Below are 16,876 nucleotides of genomic sequence, written 5' to 3'. Positions count from 1 at the left end.
CCCCCTCCTGTACCCCCAAACCCCTCATCTCCAGCTCCACCCCAGAGCCCTCACACCCCCTGTACCCCAACCCCCTACCCCCTCCAGTACCCCAAACCACTCAGCTCCAGCTCCAGCCCAGAGCCCTCACGCCCCCTGTACCCCAACCCCCTGCCTCTGCGCCCCCTCCTGTACCCCAAACCGCTCAGCTCCAGCTCAGAGCCCTCACCCCTCTGCACCCCAACCCCATGCCCTGAGCCCCCTCCTGTACCCCCAAACCCCTCATCTCCAGCTCCACCCCAGAGCCCTCACACCCCCTGTACCCCAACCCCCTGCTCCCTCCTGTACCCCAAACCACTCATCTCCAGCTCCACCCCAGAGCCCTCACACCCCCTGTACCCCAACCCCCTACCCCCTCCTGTACCCCAAACCGCTCAGCTCCAGCTCCACCCCAGAGCCCTCATGCCCCCTGTACCCCAACCCCCTGCCCCCTCCTGTACCCCAAACCGCTCAGCTCCAGCTCAGAGCCCTCATCCCTCTGCACCCCAACCCTGTGCCCCGAGCCCCCTCCTGTACCCCCAAACCCCTCATCTCCAGCTCCACCCCAGGGCCCTCACACCCCCTGTACCCCAACCCCCTGCCCCCTCCTGTACCCCAAACCACTCAGCTCCAGCTCCACCCCAGAACCCTCATGCCCCCTGTACCCCAACCCCCTACCCCTTCCTGTACCCCAAACCCCTCAGCCCCTCTGCCCCAAGCCCCCTCCTGTACCCCAAACCCCTCATCTCCAGCTTCACCCCAGAGCCCTCATGCCCCCTGTACCCCAACCCCCTGCCCCCTCCTGTACCCCAAACCCCTCAGCCCCCCTGCCCCCTCCTGTACCCCAAACCCCTCATCTCCAGCTTCACCCCAGAGCCCTCATGCCCCCTGTACCCCAACCCCCTGCCCCCTCCTGTACCCCAAACCACTCAGCTCCAGCCCAGAGCCCTCACCCCTCTGCACCCCAACCCTGTGCCCCAAGCCCCCTCCTGTACCCCCAAACCCCTCATCTCCAGCTCCACCCCAGAGCCCTCACGGCCCCTGTACCCCAACCCCCTGCCCCCTCCTGTACCCCAAACCCCTCAGCCCCCCTGCCCCCCAACCCCCTGCCCCAAGCCCCCTCCTGTACCCCAAACCCCTCATCTCCAGCTCCACCCCAGAGCCTGCACCCCCAGCCCAGAGCCCTGAGCCCCCCTCTGCCCCCAAGTCTGGAGCCTGCTCGGTTCCGATTGCTCGAAGAATTGCCCGGTAAGGCTCTGGGAAAGGGCCTGGTTCTGGCCCAGCCAAGCAGGATCCGGGGTTCCCGGTGTAACCGGCTCAGCGCAGGAGAGCGGCAGGGAGGAGGGAGCCCTGGGAGCCCCGACGCGAACTCGCCTCCAAGCCCCAGCCCCAAGCTGCTAGAGCCCACAGCCCGGCCACGCAGCAGCCAGGCCCCCGGGAGCGCAGGATCGGGGAGCCCCGGACACCCCGGGGGATTGATAATGAATCCAGCTTCCGGATATTACCCAGGGACACCCAGAACCCAAGGAACAGGACCGGGGGGCCAAATTAACCAGGGTACACCCTGAGCCCACAGAAGGGTAAATGGGGGGGGGGGCAGGGGTGAGATGCAGCTGGGGTGAGATGCAGGCGGAGCCCCCTGCAGGGAGCGGGCCGTACTGCAGCTGCCTGACTAACGCCAGAGCCGACCCCTGCCCCAGCACTGGCCCCCCACGCGCCCCCCACCCTGCTCTGGCTGAGCAACTGACAGCCCCCAGCCCTGCTGTAAAGACCCCACCTCACTGAGAATCCCCCAGTCACCCCGCCCCAGACTTGAGGGGGAAATTCCTGCCCCTCCCGTAGCGACCCACCAGCTGAGCCCTGGGGCCGGATGCCCTGCAGTGACCCAGAATCTGCCCCAGCTCGTGTCCCCCCCTGCAGCCCCAGGGGACTGAGGGGCCCCCTCCCTGCCCCCCAGGAGGGGCCCAGGGAAGCCAGGTGCACGTTTCCCCCGAAGCCAGGCCATGGGGTTGCTGCTGGGAGACCCTATGTCCCCCTCCCCCCCAGCAGGGTAGAATAGGCACATGCCCCCCTGCCCCCCCCCCAACACACACGTGCCCAGACAGGCCTGGCTCTGCACAAGCATTTAATAGAAATTAGCCCCCAGGTCCCTGTGCCCCTCTCCCATCCCAGGGACGCTCAGACAGGGAGCGGTGGGGGAGCCAGGCCCCCAGCTCAGTCCAGCAGCCCCTGCTGTGGGGCAGGGACCCACAGCCCCGTGCATGTTCCCTCCACGCCCCCGTGCAGCGAGTGCTGGAGCCTGCCCCCCAGGGCTGACACTTTCCCCGCCCCCAGCCCAGGCTGCCCGGCCCTTCGCCCTTGGAGCCATCCCCGGCCAGGGCCTACAGCAGGGAGGGGAAGAACCGGCCCATCTTCCTGGGGCCCGACGCCGGCCTGGGGGCAGAAGAGAGGTTAGGACAGGGGCAGCTTCCCCAGAGACACAGAGCGACAACTCCCCCCCAGCCCCACACAGCCACAATCCCCCCCTGCAGCGCCCCCCCGCGGCACCCACAGGGGGGCGGGCACGGTGCCCCCCCACCCACTCCAGGGCACTAACAGGGGGGCGTGGCCACAGCAGCCCTCCACCGCCCCGCGGCACCCACAGGGGCACAGTGCCCCCCCACCCCCCCGCGGCACCCACAGGGGGGCGTGGCCGCAGCAGCCCCCACCCCCCCGCGGCACCCACAGGGGCACAGTGCCCCCCCGCGGCACCCACAGGGGCACAGTGCCCCCCCGCGGCACCCACAGGGGCACAGTGCCCCCCCGCGGCACCCACAGGGAGGCAGACATGGTGCCCCCCCACCCCCCGTGGCACCCACAGGGGGGCGTGGCCGCAGCAGCCCCCCCCCCGGGGCACCCACAGGGGCACAGTGCCCCCCCATCCCCCCGGGGCACTCACAGGGGGGCGGGCACGGTGCCCATGCAGCTCCGCAGCGGGTCGGGGAAGCAGCCGCCAGTCGGGCTCAGCTGAGTCGAGTTCATCTCGGGGGACGAGAGGGGGCGGAAGAGCCGCTCTGTGGGGGGGGGCACACTGTGAGCAGGGGAGGGGGATGTCTGCAACCTTCCCCCCCCCCCCCCCCCCGAGTCCATTCAACCCTCTGCCCCCTCCCCAACAGCACCACCCTGGGGCTGGGCTCCGGCTGCCCCACTGAGGCAGTCACGGCTCAGGACTACGCCGAGGGGAAGTGGGGGGGCGGGGGGGTCTCTCCTTGCAGCAGCCCAGCCCCCCCGCCCCATCTCCAAGGGCGGCTGGTGCCAAGCCGCCACTGCCCTGCTCTGTGGGCAAGTGCAGCTCTGCCCCCGGTCATGGGGGGGGAGGGGTTGTCTGCTCCTCCGACCCCCATCACCGGGGCACCATTGGGGGCACCAGGCCTGGGGATGGGGCACAGGGTGACCCCCAGGGCAGAGAGCTCCCCCCACCAACTCTGTGGGGGCCCCCGGAGCCCCCTTCCTCTGCCTGCTCCAGCTGCTCTCTGGGGCTTGGGCCAGGCTGCACGGCCTCTGCCCCCCACGGGCCCGCTGTCCCCGGCAGGGAGCCCCCATGCTCACCCCGTCTGTCCAGCGCCAGGGGGTCGCTCGTGGCCGCGGGCACCAGGTTCTCCAGCTCCGTCCCCACGAAGGGCCTCCAGAACTCGGGCGGCAGCGACAGGAGACGAACCATCACCTGGGGGGGCGGGGGAGCCGCTGAGACGTGCCCCCCTGGGCCCCCCGACAGAGGAGCTGGATCCCCGGCAGCAGGGGAGAACGGAGGGGGGTGTAATGGGGCGAGGCCAGAGCAGACAGCAGCCCCCCCCCCCGCGCCTACACCATGGGGGCTCCTACCTCGCACTGCTGGGGCGTGTCCTGCAGGATGGCCAGGGGCGTGGGGCTGCTCGTGCCGTGCCCCACCAGCGTGGGCCCGAAGACCCGGGCCAGGTTCAGTGCGTCCATCCTGCACTCGGGGCTCCGAGCGACCCTGTGGGGAAGCCAGGCGTCCGGGCTGCCGTGACGGGGCGTCCTGCCAGGACCCCGCCCCGGGCTCCCAATCGACAACCCCCAACGAAACTCTGCCGAGCACCCTGCCCGGGGCCGCCCCAACCCCCGAACCGCCACAGACCCTCCCCCAGGGCCCCAGCCGGGTCCCCCGGCTCCCTGACACCCCAGGTCCGGCCACCTCAGCCAGGGCAGCGAACGCCCCCTTCGCCCCCCAAGCACAAGCGGGTCAGCAGCCAACCCCAACGCAAGCATGGCCCATTCCTCCCGCCTGGGCCCCAGGGGCAGCAGCCCGGCTCCCCGGGCAGGGCAGTTTGCCCCCCGGGCAAAGCGAACAAGGCTCAAGCTGCTGGACCCTCCCAGGAACCCCCCAATCTCGGCGTGACCGGGGTGCACAAACCCAAACCAGGGACAGACAGGTCTGGGCAGAATGACACCAACTCTCCCCGCAGAGGGAAACCAGGCGACCCCAGGGCAGCTGGCAGAGAGATGGGGACAGACCCACGTGCACTCCCGGGGCGGAGGGTCCATCTGGGGCACTGAGCCGCGCTGACCCTGGGCCGGAGGGACGGCCCCACGGGGGGCCCTGCCAGGAGCCAGGCCCTGGGAACAGAGGGACACTGAGCGAGCCGCACGGGACCCCACCCAGGGGATCAGCTGTGACACCCGCTCAGCAGAACTGCTGCCCCACGGCAGCCCCACAGCACGCAGGCCCCTCCTGCCCTCGGGGCACCAGCGAGGGGGAGGGAGCCCGGCGAATCCCGGGGCATAGCCCCTGATCCGCGAGACACTGCACCGGGGGGGCGGGGGGGCACTCACACATCCCAGAGCTGAATGGGAAACCGCGCTGATCCACGGGCTGGGGGAGCCTTTCCCAAGCCCCCCCCCGGAGCCCCCGGCCCCGGCCTGCCCTCACCTCAGCAGATGCAGCATTAGGAAGGCCAGCGTGTCCCGGTTGGCGGGGGGCAGTTTGCTCACCACGTGGCACAGGGCTGCCTGGCAGGCGGCCTCGTCCGGGATCTCTGGGGGCAGAGCCAGGAGCCATGGTCATGGGGGGGAGGGGACAGGGGCCCTCGGCCGCCCCCCAGCCCAATGCTGCCCCACTGCACCAGCACAGCCCAGCACTGGGGGGCAGAGCCAGGGGGTTCGGAAAGACGGCACCTTGGATACCCCACACACGGGCTGTGGGTCGGGGGGGGCCTTGGGAAAGGTTCCCAACCAGGAGCAAGCTGACCCTGGCCCCCCAAGAAAGTCCCAGCACCTCCCTTGGCCTGTGGGGGGCCCACCCGAAACCCACAGGCCCCGCCTCCTCCCAGCCCTGGCCCCGCCCCAACCCACAAGCCACGCCCCAGTCCCTCCCCACCACCACACCAACCCACAGGCCCTGCCCCAGCCCACCTGAACACACCGCCCGGCCCCGCCCCAGTCCCCCCCTCCCCCATGCACATACCACTCCAGCCCCACACCAACCCACAGGCCCTGCCCCACCTTGCACACACCTCCCGGCCCCACCCCAACCCACAAGCCACGCCCCAGGACTCCCCCTCCCCATTCACATATCACTCCAGCCCCACACCAACCCACAGGCCCTGCCCCACACCTCCCAGCCCTGTCCCAACCCCACCCCCATTCACATACCACTCCAGCCCCACCCCACCCGCCCCGCCCCAGCCCACAAGCCCCACCCCAGCCCCCTCCCCCCCACACCACTCCAGCCCCGCCCCAGCCCACAAGCCACGCCCCGACCCCCCCATACCACTCCAGCCCCGCCCCCCCAGCCCCGCCCCGCTCACCGGCGGCCCGCAGGAAGACGGGGTGCAGGCGGAAGGTGACCAGCGGCTCCTCGAGGCCCCTCAGGAAGTCCTTGAGCACCCCACACACCACGTGCACGTCGCCCACGCGGCCCAGCGAGGGCAGCGCCCCCTTGGCCCGCAGCAGCTTCTGCCTCCATTCCCGCACCAGCGGCTCCGCGCCAGGCACCCGGTACAGCCCTGTCTGGGGGTGCGGGGGGGGTCAGTCTCCACAGCAGGGACCCCCCCCCCCCCCGAGCTCCCCTCCCTCCTACCTCCGTCAGGCCTCTGCGCTCCACCTCGCTCACGCAGTGAACCACCAGGGCGGGCACCAGGGGGGCCGTGGGGGGCGCGAAGTCGGCCAGGACGCCCTGCGGGAGGGGCAGGGTGAGGGAGGGGCCGGGCGCGGACCCCTGGCCCGCCCCGGGTGCTCCCCCGGGTACTCACCTGCCGGGGCTGGGGCCGGGGGCCCGGGGCGCAGAGGGGGGGGCAGCGCCCGCGGCACTCGGGGTGGGCCAGCAGGAGGCACTGCTTACATCGCAGCACCACCCGCCCGAAGCGGGCCCGGGCACCGCAGCCGGCGCAGGGCTCGGGGCGGATCACCTGCCGAGAGGGGGAGTCACCGGGCGGCCGGACAGCCCCCCCACCCCCGCCGCCCCGCCCCAGAACCCACTGCCCCCCTCCGCCCCCCCCGCCCCGGGGACCAAAGCCCACCCAGGACCCCCCGCAGGGCCAATCTCACCCGGTGACCCGCTGCCCCCTCCCCAAACCTGCTCGCCCAGAGCCCCCCGGGACCCCCCGCAGGGCCAATCTCACCCGCTGCCCCCTCCCCAAACCTGCTCTCCCAGAGCCCCCTGGGACCCCCCGCAGGGCCAATCTCACCCGGTGACCCGCTGCCCCCTCCCCAAACCTGCTCGCCCAGAGCCCCCCGGGACCCGCCCCACCAGCCCCAGGAGCGGACGTGGGATGTGGTGGGGGAAGGGGAGCTGGGACCCCGGCTGCAGGGCGCCCCTGTATGGGGGAGGGGCTGTCTGTGGGGCCCGCGCTGCTCCCCACCGTTTTGGAAGTGAAGAGGTGCTGGGGTGGCGGCGGCCCCTGTGGGGGGGAGGGGAAGGGGTCCAGCCCCCTGGGCTCCAGCCCTGCCCCACTCTCCGGGTGGCTGTCCGAGTCCTCACTGCTCCCCCACACCGTGGTCAGCTCTGGGGGGGCGGAGGGGGGAGGAGAATCAGTGTGTGGGGGGGTCCCAGCGCGGGCACCCTCCCGCTGCCCAAGCCAGCCCCTGCAGCGCCCCCCATTCCCACAGGGGAGCCCAGACCCTCCCGCTGGGGGGGGGGGGCCACTGGCCCAGCAGGGCCCCAGCTGCCGACGCAGCTTCCCGGGGGCAGGGCATGGCCGGGGCCTGCCCAGGAGCTGGGCCAGCACCAGCCCCCCATGGCGGCCCCGGCCAGGCGCACACTGCCCCCCCGCCCCCCCACAGCCGGCGGCAGACGGGGCGACCTGTCAGCGTGGAGAGGCGTCGGCCCAGGTGCGAGCGTCGGCCCAGCATGGGCACCGTGGCCACGGGCAGCCGGCTCCGGTCCGGGCCTCGGTCTTCAGCGACGGGCCCCGCCGAGAGCGTCACCAGGGGCTCACTCGCCTGCGGGGGGGAGAGGTGGAGACTGGAGCTGAGCTGCCCCCCACCCCGCCCCCCAGCCTGCCCGCAGGGCCCTGCCCCCGCCCAGCCCGGGGCCCTGCAGGGCAAGCAGCAGAGCGGGGCGCCAAGCGAGCGGGGATTTGGGGGCCCAGGGAAAGGCGGGTGGAGCCTTTGGGGAGCAGGGCCCGTGCCCCACCCCCACCCCTCACTTGCCCTCCTGGGCCAGTCAGCCAGGGGCTGCCCCACCACGGTCACCCCGGCCCTGGCCAGCTGCCCACGGGAGCCCCAGGGTCCAGGCATGTTCCGGGGGAAGGGGCCGCTCATCCTGACCCGTCTCCAAGGGGCTCCCACAGGCCCCCCAGCCCCATACTCACGCCGGCGGCTGGCAGCACGGGGGGGCGCGTGCGCTTTGCTGCGACCACGGGGCCGATCAGGGGGGCCAGAGACGAGCGCTGGGGACAGAGCAGACGGGCAGGTGAGAGCAGCCCGGGCAGGGCACCCGCAGCGCAGCCCCCCCAGTCCCCCCTCCACCGGGCACCACCCCGGCTCCAGACAGAACAGCAGCCAGGTCATGAAACACTGCACAAGGGACAGTCCGCGAAGGCCAGGGCCGGGCTGCCAGGGGGCTGCGGGTCGGGACTGAGGGGCACCGGCAGAGCCCAGGGCCGGGCTGCCAGGGGGCTGCGGGTCGGGACTGAGGGGCACCGGCAGAGCCCAGGGCCGGGCTGCCAGGGGGCTGCGGGTCGGGACTGAGGGGCACCGGCAGAGCCCAGGGCCGGGCTGCCAGGGGGCTGCGGGTCGGGACTGAGGGGCACCGGCAGAGCCCAGGGCCGGGCTTTGCTCTGCACCAGAAGACCCTCACTTCCGGCTAAGTCCTGCCCGGCAAAGCCCTGCCCTGCCCGGCAAAGCCCTGCCCTGCCCCCAGAAGTGGAGCCCTGGGGCTAGGGTTGGGGTTGGGAGGGCGATATCACTGCTCAGCTCCCAGGAGCCCTGGCCGCTTGTCTCCCCCCGTCCCCTGGGTGCTGGGGCCGCCCTGCATGGGGAGAAGGGGTCCCCACCATGCACAGACACAGAACCGTGGCCTCATGCCACTGGGGCAGAGCTGGGGATGGAACCCAGGAGTCCGGATGCCCACAAGCCCCTTGCACTAGGCCAGGGGTGGGCTGTGCCTCCCCAAACAGCCTGGCCCTGCCCCCTATCTGCCCCCTTCCACTTCCCACCCCCTGACTGCCTCCCTCAGAACCCCCAACCCATCCAACCCCCCCTGCTCCTTGTCCCCTGACTGCCCCCTCCCAGAAACCCCACCCCTAACTGCCCCCCCCGGACCCCATCCCATCCAACCCCTCCTGCTCCCTGTCCTCTGGTGCCCCTCACTCCCAACCTGCAGCCCCTGCTAGCCCAGCCCTGGGCTCCCCCATGCAGCTCTGCTGATGCCTATCAGCTCTCCCAGGCCTCAGCCTCCACCTGCTCCCGTGGGGCTGGGACAAAGGGGGGATTTTCTGGAACATTTTTATGACCCCTGGGCGACCAGCACGGCCGACACTTTAACTTTCATTACCCTGGGCTCCCAGGTGACGAATAACCCGCTGGTCGGCTCACGCTGGCTGCGTGTCCCTGCAGACGCTGGTGGAGGGGGTGCTGCCCCCCAAGATGGTACAAGTCTCGATCAGGGTCTGTCTCAGGGGACTTGCTGCATGGAGCTCACAGGGGGAGCCGGGGGGGCTGCAGGCCCAGGGGTCCAGCCCCAGGAGGTGACGAAACCGTGTGGCTTCCCTTGGAGGAGACCCCCCCACCCCCACCCCGGGGGCCTCCCAGAGCCTGTCCCCATGCTGGGGCCATGGCCCCGATCCTGCGGGTCCACAATGGGCTCATTCTGGGAGAATTTTGCTCCCATCCGTTGAGAACCTGATGGAAGCCAGAAGCCACCTGCCCCCTTTCCTGCGCCAGGGCCCTGAGCACCCCCCAGCCTGGGGCAGCTCCAGGCATTTCGCACCTACCGGGCGCTCCCGGGACTTCTGCTTCAGGGGTTTCACCACCATCAGGTCCAGGTCCTGAAAGGAGTGAGAATGAGATGGCACCTGGGCAGGAGTGGGGTGGGCACCCCAGGAGGGCACAGTGGGGCTCAGAGCCCTAGGTCCGTGGGTAATGACCCAGCACGGAGCCACGCTGGCAGCTCCATACCCAAGCTCCCCAGGGACCTGCTGGGAGACCCAGTACTGGGGGGCAGGCACCCCCCTGGGCTGGTTACATTAGAAGGGCCTGCGCCCAGGCCCCCCTCCCCCCAGGCTATTAACGAGCCGGGACAGCCGGAGTCAGGCCCTGCAGCGCTGCCCAGGGCACCCCCGGGGCTCGTCTGCCCGGAGCGGGGCCCGGCTGCCTGGGGAGGGTCCTCACCACGTCGTCCTCGGTGCGGTCGTAGCTGATGTCGGAATGGGACGTGAGCGAGGTGCACGACTCGTCCACTGCGGACAGCCTGCAACAGAGAGCGGGTCAGCATGGCTGGCAGCAGGGGGCGCCGGTTCCTGCCAGGGCAGCTCCCCCCCCAGCAGCGCCCCCCAACAGGCCGGCATGCCTGGCTCAGCCGCCCCAACCTGCGACTCAAGACGGGGGCTTGAGGGAGTCACGGCACCGTAGATAAGTCAACGAGCAGCCCAAGCACCAATGGGAGCAGAAATCAAACCCACCACCCGGCAAGGGGCTGCAGGTCGGGAGCGAGGGGCACCGGCAGGGCTGGGGGGTGGGCCAAGGACAGGAGGGGGCTGCGGGTCGGGAGCGAGGGGCACCGGCAGGGCTGGGGGGTGGGCCAAGGACAGGAGGGGGCTGCGGGTCGGGAGCGAGGGGCACCGGCAGGGCTGGGGGGTGGGCCAAGGACAGGAGGGGGCTGCGGGTCGGGAGCGAGGGGCACCGGCTGGGCTGGGGGGTGGGCCAAGGACAGGAGGGGGCTGCGGGTCGGGAGCGAGGGGCACCGGCAGGGCTGGGGGGTGGGCCAAGGACAGGAGGGGGCTGCGGGTCGGGAGCGAGGGGCACCGGCAGGGCTGGGGGGTGGGCCAAGGACAGGAGGGGGCTGCGGGTCGGGAGCGAGGGGCACCGGCAGGGCTCAGAATCGGTCCCAGGGAGATCCCCAGATTCCAAGGGCCGCTGCGATCGCCAGCCGGGCTCGTGCCCGGCCCAGGCCGGAGAACGTCGCCCGGGGCCCCCAGAGCAGGTCACACGTGGCCAGTGATGGAGAATCCGCTGGGGCCCCCGGGCGCTACTCGCCCACTAGCCGTTCTCACCCCGTTTCCCACCAGGCCTCTCTAGCCTCAGTGCCTGGCCAGGGGGCCGCAGCTAGTGCCTCCCTCCCGGTGCCGCCCCCCAGCACCCTCCCGGTGCCGCCCCCGCTCACCTGCGCCCTGGCACCAGGGCGGTGCCCAGCTGCGGCCCCTCGAGCAGGACCAGGGCCGAGCGCTGCCCCTCGCTCAGGGCGGCACGGGGGGATTCCTGCATCAGGAAGTCAAAGATCAACTGCAGCTTCCGTTCCTGGGGGGCAGAAGCAACCTGTTGGGGGGGAGAGAACAGCCCCACCGGGACCCCCGTCCCCAGCCACCCCCCTCAGCACCCAGCCGGCCTCAGCTCCCCCCACAGGCCCTCAGGCCAGGGCCCTCCTGCAGACCCCAGCCCTAGGGGAGCAAAGCTGAGAACCCCAGGCCCCTCCAGAGCCCCCCACCCCCCGCCATAGCCCCCCCACCCCCAGCCAGAGCCTCCCCGCCGCGCACCTGCTTCTCCAGCTCGGCCTCGGCCCGCTGCCGCTTCCCCATCTCCACCTCCACCTGGTTGCGGGCGTGTTTGAGCTTCACCCGCAGCGCCGAGCACTCGCTCTCCGCCGCCAGCAGCTGCTCGCGGGCCCGGCGCAGGTCCAGCCCCAGCCGGCAGCATCTCTGCCGGCAGGCCTCGAAGCCGCGGGCGACGCGGCTGCAGTCTGGGGGGGACGGGACACGGGATCTCAGCGACCTGGGGTGGGGGTGTCCGGGGGAGCTCTCAACGAGCTGGGGGGGGGGGAGGCCAGTGTCGGGGGGGGGGGATGCTCTCAGGGAGCTGCGGGGGAGCGTCCGGGGGGCTCTCAGGGAGCTGCGGGGGAGCGTCCGGGGGGCTCTCAGGGAGCTGCGGGGGAGCGTCCGGGGGGAGGGGGGCTCTCAGGGAGCTGCGGGGGAGCGTCCGGGGGGAGGGGGGCTCTCAGGGAGCTGCGGGGGAGCGTCCGGGGGGAGGGGGGCTCTCAGGGAGCTCCTGCCCATCCCCCTGGCGCCGGGCTCCCCCCAGGCGGCTCAGCCCCGAGGCTGGGTCCGGGGGGCCGAGCCGGGACCCCGCGCACCCACCTTCCTCCACGCCGCAGCTCTGCTCCAGGAGCCGGGCGAGCCGGGCCAGCTGGGCCAGGAGGGGCCCGCCGCGCTCCCGCGCCATGGAGCGGGGGGTCCCCAGGGTGCCGCGCCCGGGCCGGACCGGACCCACCTGCGCGCACCGGGCCGGGTCAGCGGCGGGCGGCCTGGAGACAGCCCCGCCCCGTCTGTATTTAGGGAGGGGCCGGGGCGGAGCTTCAGAGACAGCCCCGCCCACATCCCTCTGGGGGGTGTGTGAAAACACCCCCCCCGACCTCCATTGTCCGGCTCAGCCGTGGGTCCCTGGGGAGCCGGATTTGGGGCCCCCGGGATCTGCCCCAGCGGGCACCGCCAGCCCCGCCCCGTGTGCTGGGAGGCCAAACGCCCCGTGGGGCATCCGGGGGGGGGGGGGCAGGGGCAGCACGTGCGGCTCATTCTGTGGCCCCCACCGGGAGGGGCTGGGACTGAGCTCCCATTTCACCGGTAGGGAAACTGAGGCACGAGGCGGGATCGGCCCCTGGTTTTTAAAGAAACCTGTGATTTGGGGGTTGGGGGAGGCCCAGAAATTAGAGCCATTGTGGGGGCCCCAAGGCCCCCCAGCCTCAGAACCCAGGCATCCTGCTGCACCATCCTAGCCCTGCACCCCCATGTCTCACGGCTGGGAGCACCCTTGATCCAGCTCCTCTGCACAGGGTCTTTGTGTTCCCCCTCCCTCCCCACAGCTGTCAGGGCTCCATGGGAAACCGGCCCCCCGCAGCACCGAGTCCCCCCCGAAGCGCCCAGTGCCCCCCACAGCTCCCAGTCCCCCCTGCAGCTCTCAGTCCCCCCTGCAGGGCCCAGTGCCCCCCACAATGCCCAGTCCGTCCCCCCCCGCAGCGCCCAGTCCCCTGCACCATGATCCCAGGCCCCACCTTTGGAATGAGGACTGGGGGATCTGCCTCCTTTGCATCCAGATGCCCCGGGGACGTGCACCCGTAACCATGGCCTCGGGGCCACAGGCTTGTACTGCAGCCATAGGGCAGGATTGGGGTGCGTGGCGTGGCCCCCTCACGCTCTGCCTGGGGAGGAAGGGCCAGAGAGCTGGGGTGAAAGCCCAGGGAGCAGAGCCAGGCCTGGGGTCTCATTGCTCTGCCCCATGAGCTGCGACGAAGTGGGAGGGGGGCACATTAGCTGCTGGGGGCCTATGGGAATCCATTAGCCGGGTTGTGAGTCACCGCACGGCCCCCAGTTCCACCCCCAAGGCACTCTGCCAGCCCTGCCCCAGTGCCCCGAGCTGGAGCTGTCCCTGCAGACCGAGGGGCCCCCAGCCCCCTGGGGAGCCAGACTCTGGGGGGCAGCCCTGCAGCTTCCTACGCACCCAGGAACCCTCAGCTCCCCCTGGACGAGCACTCGGCCTGGCCAGCTCCTTTCCCAGCACCGCAGGAGCTGCTGAGTGGTGGGGGGGCTGGACACTCCCCTTCCCTGGGCAGCTCTGCCTGTCGGGCCCCAGCGTGGCGGGGAGGGATGGTGGCACCACTACCCTGTCCATGCCCTGCTGGGGGCTGGGCCCACACTCTGCTCCAGCACCGCACAAAGTTGGGGGGGAGCCAGGATCCTCATGCCTGCTGAACACAGGGGGAAACTGAGGCAGAGAGGCGGGAAGGGAATCAGAGGGGGGGCCCTGGCTGTCAGGCTGGGGGGTGGGAGTGGGGAGGTCACGGGGAGTCCCTGGCTGTCAGGCAGGGGGTGCTGCCCAGCTTGGGGGGATGGGAGTGGGAGTTCACATGGGGGCCCCTGGCTGTCAGCCTGAGGGCACTGCCCAGCTGGGGGGATGTTGAGGGAGCAGAAGTGATATGGCCCCACTTGTGTTGTTTCCCAGTGTGACGAAGTGGGACTATTCCTAATGTTTCCTCTGAATACTGCAGGGGTGCCTCAGTTTCCCCTAGGCATTTCTTAACTATCCAGATGGGGGGATCAGGGGGTGTGATTGTGGCAGAGCCCTACAGGGCCAGTGTGATGGTGTCTGCACAGAGAATGGCCGACACCCTGTCTCCTGGCCACTGATGGCCTGGGTCCCTCCTCTGCAAAGGGGCCGACTGAAGGGGTTGGAGAACAAAGAGATCAGGTGGCCTCCTGGCCCGGGAAAAAGACAAAGGCCAGACGAGGGGCTGGAGAGTTTGAGTTTAGAGCTGGCTGGGGAGACAGGGGGAGGCCTAGAAGTGGGGTCTGGGCTCCCCATCCCCCAAGATGGACTGGACTGAGGGGTCCTGTTCTCTGCACCCACAAGCTCTGTTTTAAACCGTGTTCCTGTCGTCTAATAAACCTTCTGTGTTACTGGCTGGCTGAGAGTCCCGGGGAATCGCAGGAAGTGGGGGGTGCAGGGCTCTGACTCCCCCACACTCCGTGACACCCAGTTTCCTGGCCGGTGCTGACACGTGCTGGGCCTGGGCTTGCAGTGCCCCTGGGTACCAGCAGCAGGAGCCCCCTCCCCCCTGCAGGTTCTGGGCGCCGGGGGAGGGTTCTGGCCTGGATCTCGCCGGGTTCCCTGCCCAGACCCTGCGCCCCCCGTCTCAGGCCTGGCCCTGCCATGGAGCTGTGATGACGTGCGGGAGTTTCTTGTTTTTCCTTGTTTCCTATGGGGGATTTTTTTGTTTTTCCTATGGGTTGCATTCAGAGGGGGTGGGCCTCAGTTTCCCTGGGTGTTACGGGTTTAACGAGGGGATGGGAGAGGGAGTTTGTCGGGACACAGGACCAGCAAGGGGACTTGGGACCCCGGCCAATGGCCTGGAGAACGGAGACCCCAGCAACTGGGGACCGGGAGGCCCAGCCGGGTCTGGCCAGCGGGAGGACAATGGGCTGAGAAGAGGGGACCCCGGTGACCTGACCAGCCGGGTCCAGCCAGAGGGGCCAGAGGACAGAAGCGGGGAGAGGGGGCCCAGGCGACCCTGTTTACAACCCTGTTTCCCTGGAGAGAAGACAATGGATGGGGGAGGGGGGCTTGGGGCCGGTGATCTCCGAGGCCCAGCTGGGAAGCAGTGGGGCTCTGGGCTGGAGGGAGGGGGCAGGCAGAGCCCCCCTAGGTGCAGGGGAGACTGGGATGTGCTGGGCTGGGGGAGGCCAGGCCTGAGGCCGGAGAGTTTCCTGTGCTGGGTTCAACACTCAATAAACCCTCCTGTGTTACGCCAGCTGAGAGTCGGTCCGGGCTAGAGAACAGGGCGTGGGTGGGGGGTGCCGGGGGGCATCATCCCTTTGGGGGGGTGGAGGCCCTGGGGGCCCAGGGTGAGGGGACTCCCTGAGGGGCCCACGGCAGAGACAGACGTGCTAAGGCTCAGAGAGGTGCGGCTCCAGGAGGTGGAGGGGCCTCCAGCCTCCGGCCCACGAAGAGTTGAACTGAGCCAACAGATCCCTGTGCCCCGCAACGTGGTGGGAGAAGTGGTCGCTTGGCGCGCTCTGCTGTCCCAGCCGTGCCCAGCGGGGGGCGCTGCGGGGAGTGGGGCGGGGTCGCTGGCCGGGGAGGGGGCACCCCGCGACTCCAACCGGCCTCGCCCAGCGGGGGGCGCTGCGGGGAGTGGGGCGGGGTCACTGGCCGAGGAGGGGGGCACCCCGCGACTCCAGCCGGCCTCGCCCAGCGGGGGGTGCTGCGGGGAGTGGGGCGGGGTCACTGGCCGGGGAGGGGGCACCCCGCGACTCCAGCCGGCCTCGCCCAGCGGGGGGCGCTACGGGGAGTGGGGCGGGGTCACTGGCCGGGGAGGGGGGCACCCCGCGACTCCAGCCGGCCGTGCCCAGCGGGGGGCGCTGCGGGGAGTGGGGCGGGGTCACTGGCCGGGGAGGGGGCTCCCCGTGACTCCAGCCGGCCGCGCCCAGCGGGGGGCGCTGCGGGGAGTGGGGCGGGGTCGCTGGCCGGGGAGGGGGCACCCCGCGACTCCAGCCGGCCTCGCCCAGCGGGGGGCGCTACGGGGAGTGGGGCGGGGTCACTGGCCGGGGAGGGGGGCACCCCGCGACTCCAACCGGCCGTGCCCAGCGGGGGGCGCTGCGGGGAGTGGGGCGGGGTCGCTGGCCGGGGAGGGGGCACCCCGCGACTCCAGCCGGCCTCGCCCAGCGGGGGGCGCTACGGGGAGTGGGGCGGGGTCACTGGCCGGGGAGGGGGGCACCCCGCGACTCCAACCGGCCGTGCCCAGCGGGGGGCGCTGCGGGGAGTGGGGCGGGGTCACTGGCCGGGGAGGGGGCTCCCGGTGACTCCAGCCGGCCTCGCCCAGCGGGGGGCGAGTGCCTGGCACCGACGCCCTTGGGTGCTGGCTGGCGGGGACGGCGCCCTTGGGGCTGAGCGCCCTGCTGGCTGCGGCTCGGAGACGGCGCCTGCCGGCCCCCAGCGCCTGCTGAGCGGCTGCCCTACGTGAGCAGACGGGGACTCACCGGGGGCCGGGGGCCAGCCCCGGATCTGCCCCTGCCCCTGCCCCTGCCCCTGCCCCTGCCCCTGCCCCTGCGGCTCCCTGGGCCTGCCCTGCAGCCCCGGGGCTGGGGAGACCCTTGGAAATAACGAACCCCTCCCTGTGCCAGGCAGGGACCCTCGCCCCACAGAGCCCCCGCTGCCGGGCCCCCGGCCCTCCCCCTCCCCACACAGAGCCCCCGCTGCCGGGCCCCGGCCCTCCCCCTCCCCCCCACAGAGCCCCCGCTGCCGGGCCCCGGCCCTCCCCCTCCCCCCCCACAGAGCCCCCGCTGCCGGGCCCCGGCCCTCCCCCTCCCCCTCACAGAGCCCCCGCTGCCGGGCCCCCGGCCCTCCCCCTCGCCCCACAGAGCCCCCGCTGCCGGGCCCCGGCCCTCCCCCTCCCCCCCACAGAGCCCCCGCTGCCGGGCCCCCGGCCCTCCCCCTCCCCCCACAGAGCCCCCGCTGCCGGGCCCCCGGCCCTCCCCCTCCCCCCACAGAGCCCCCGCTGCCGGGCCCCCGGCCCTCCCCCTCCCCCCACAGAGCCCCCGCTGCCGGGCCCCGGCCCTCCCCCTCCCCCCACAGAGCCCCCCGCTGCCGGGCCCCCGGCCCTCCCCCTCCCCCCACAGAGCCCCCGCTGCCGGGCCCCGGCCCTCCCCCTCCCCCCCCA

At 71.9% G+C, this 16,876-nt stretch overlaps 1 protein-coding gene across 1 annotated transcript; it reads right to left on the bottom strand.

The window, feature by feature from the left end:
• Positions 1-2,298: 2,298 nt before the first annotated feature.
• LOC144272342 (rac GTPase-activating protein 1-like) lies at positions 2,299-11,916 on the bottom strand. The gene is made up of 15 exons (XM_077830342.1): positions 11,805-11,916; positions 11,208-11,410; positions 10,838-10,971; positions 9,847-9,925; positions 9,450-9,503; positions 7,827-7,904; positions 7,309-7,455; positions 6,267-6,422; positions 6,095-6,190; positions 5,823-6,024; positions 4,946-5,051; positions 3,880-4,012; positions 3,607-3,721; positions 2,957-3,071; positions 2,299-2,451 (listed from the first exon to the last, which is right to left on the bottom strand). Exons 1-15 carry the CDS (start codon positions 11,887-11,889, stop codon positions 2,400-2,402), a joined length of 1,755 nt encoding a protein of 584 aa, XP_077686468.1. The 5' UTR covers positions 11,890-11,916; the 3' UTR covers positions 2,299-2,399.
• Positions 11,917-16,876: the final 4,960 nt, after the last annotated feature.

The sequence above is a fragment of the Eretmochelys imbricata genome, chromosome 11 (genome assembly GCF_965152235.1).
Source record: "Eretmochelys imbricata isolate rEreImb1 chromosome 11, rEreImb1.hap1, whole genome shotgun sequence".
NCBI classification, from domain to species: domain Eukaryota; kingdom Metazoa; phylum Chordata; order Testudines; family Cheloniidae; genus Eretmochelys; species Eretmochelys imbricata.
Note: the sequence above shows the minus strand (reverse complement) of the source record. Positions and strands in the feature narration are given on the sequence as shown.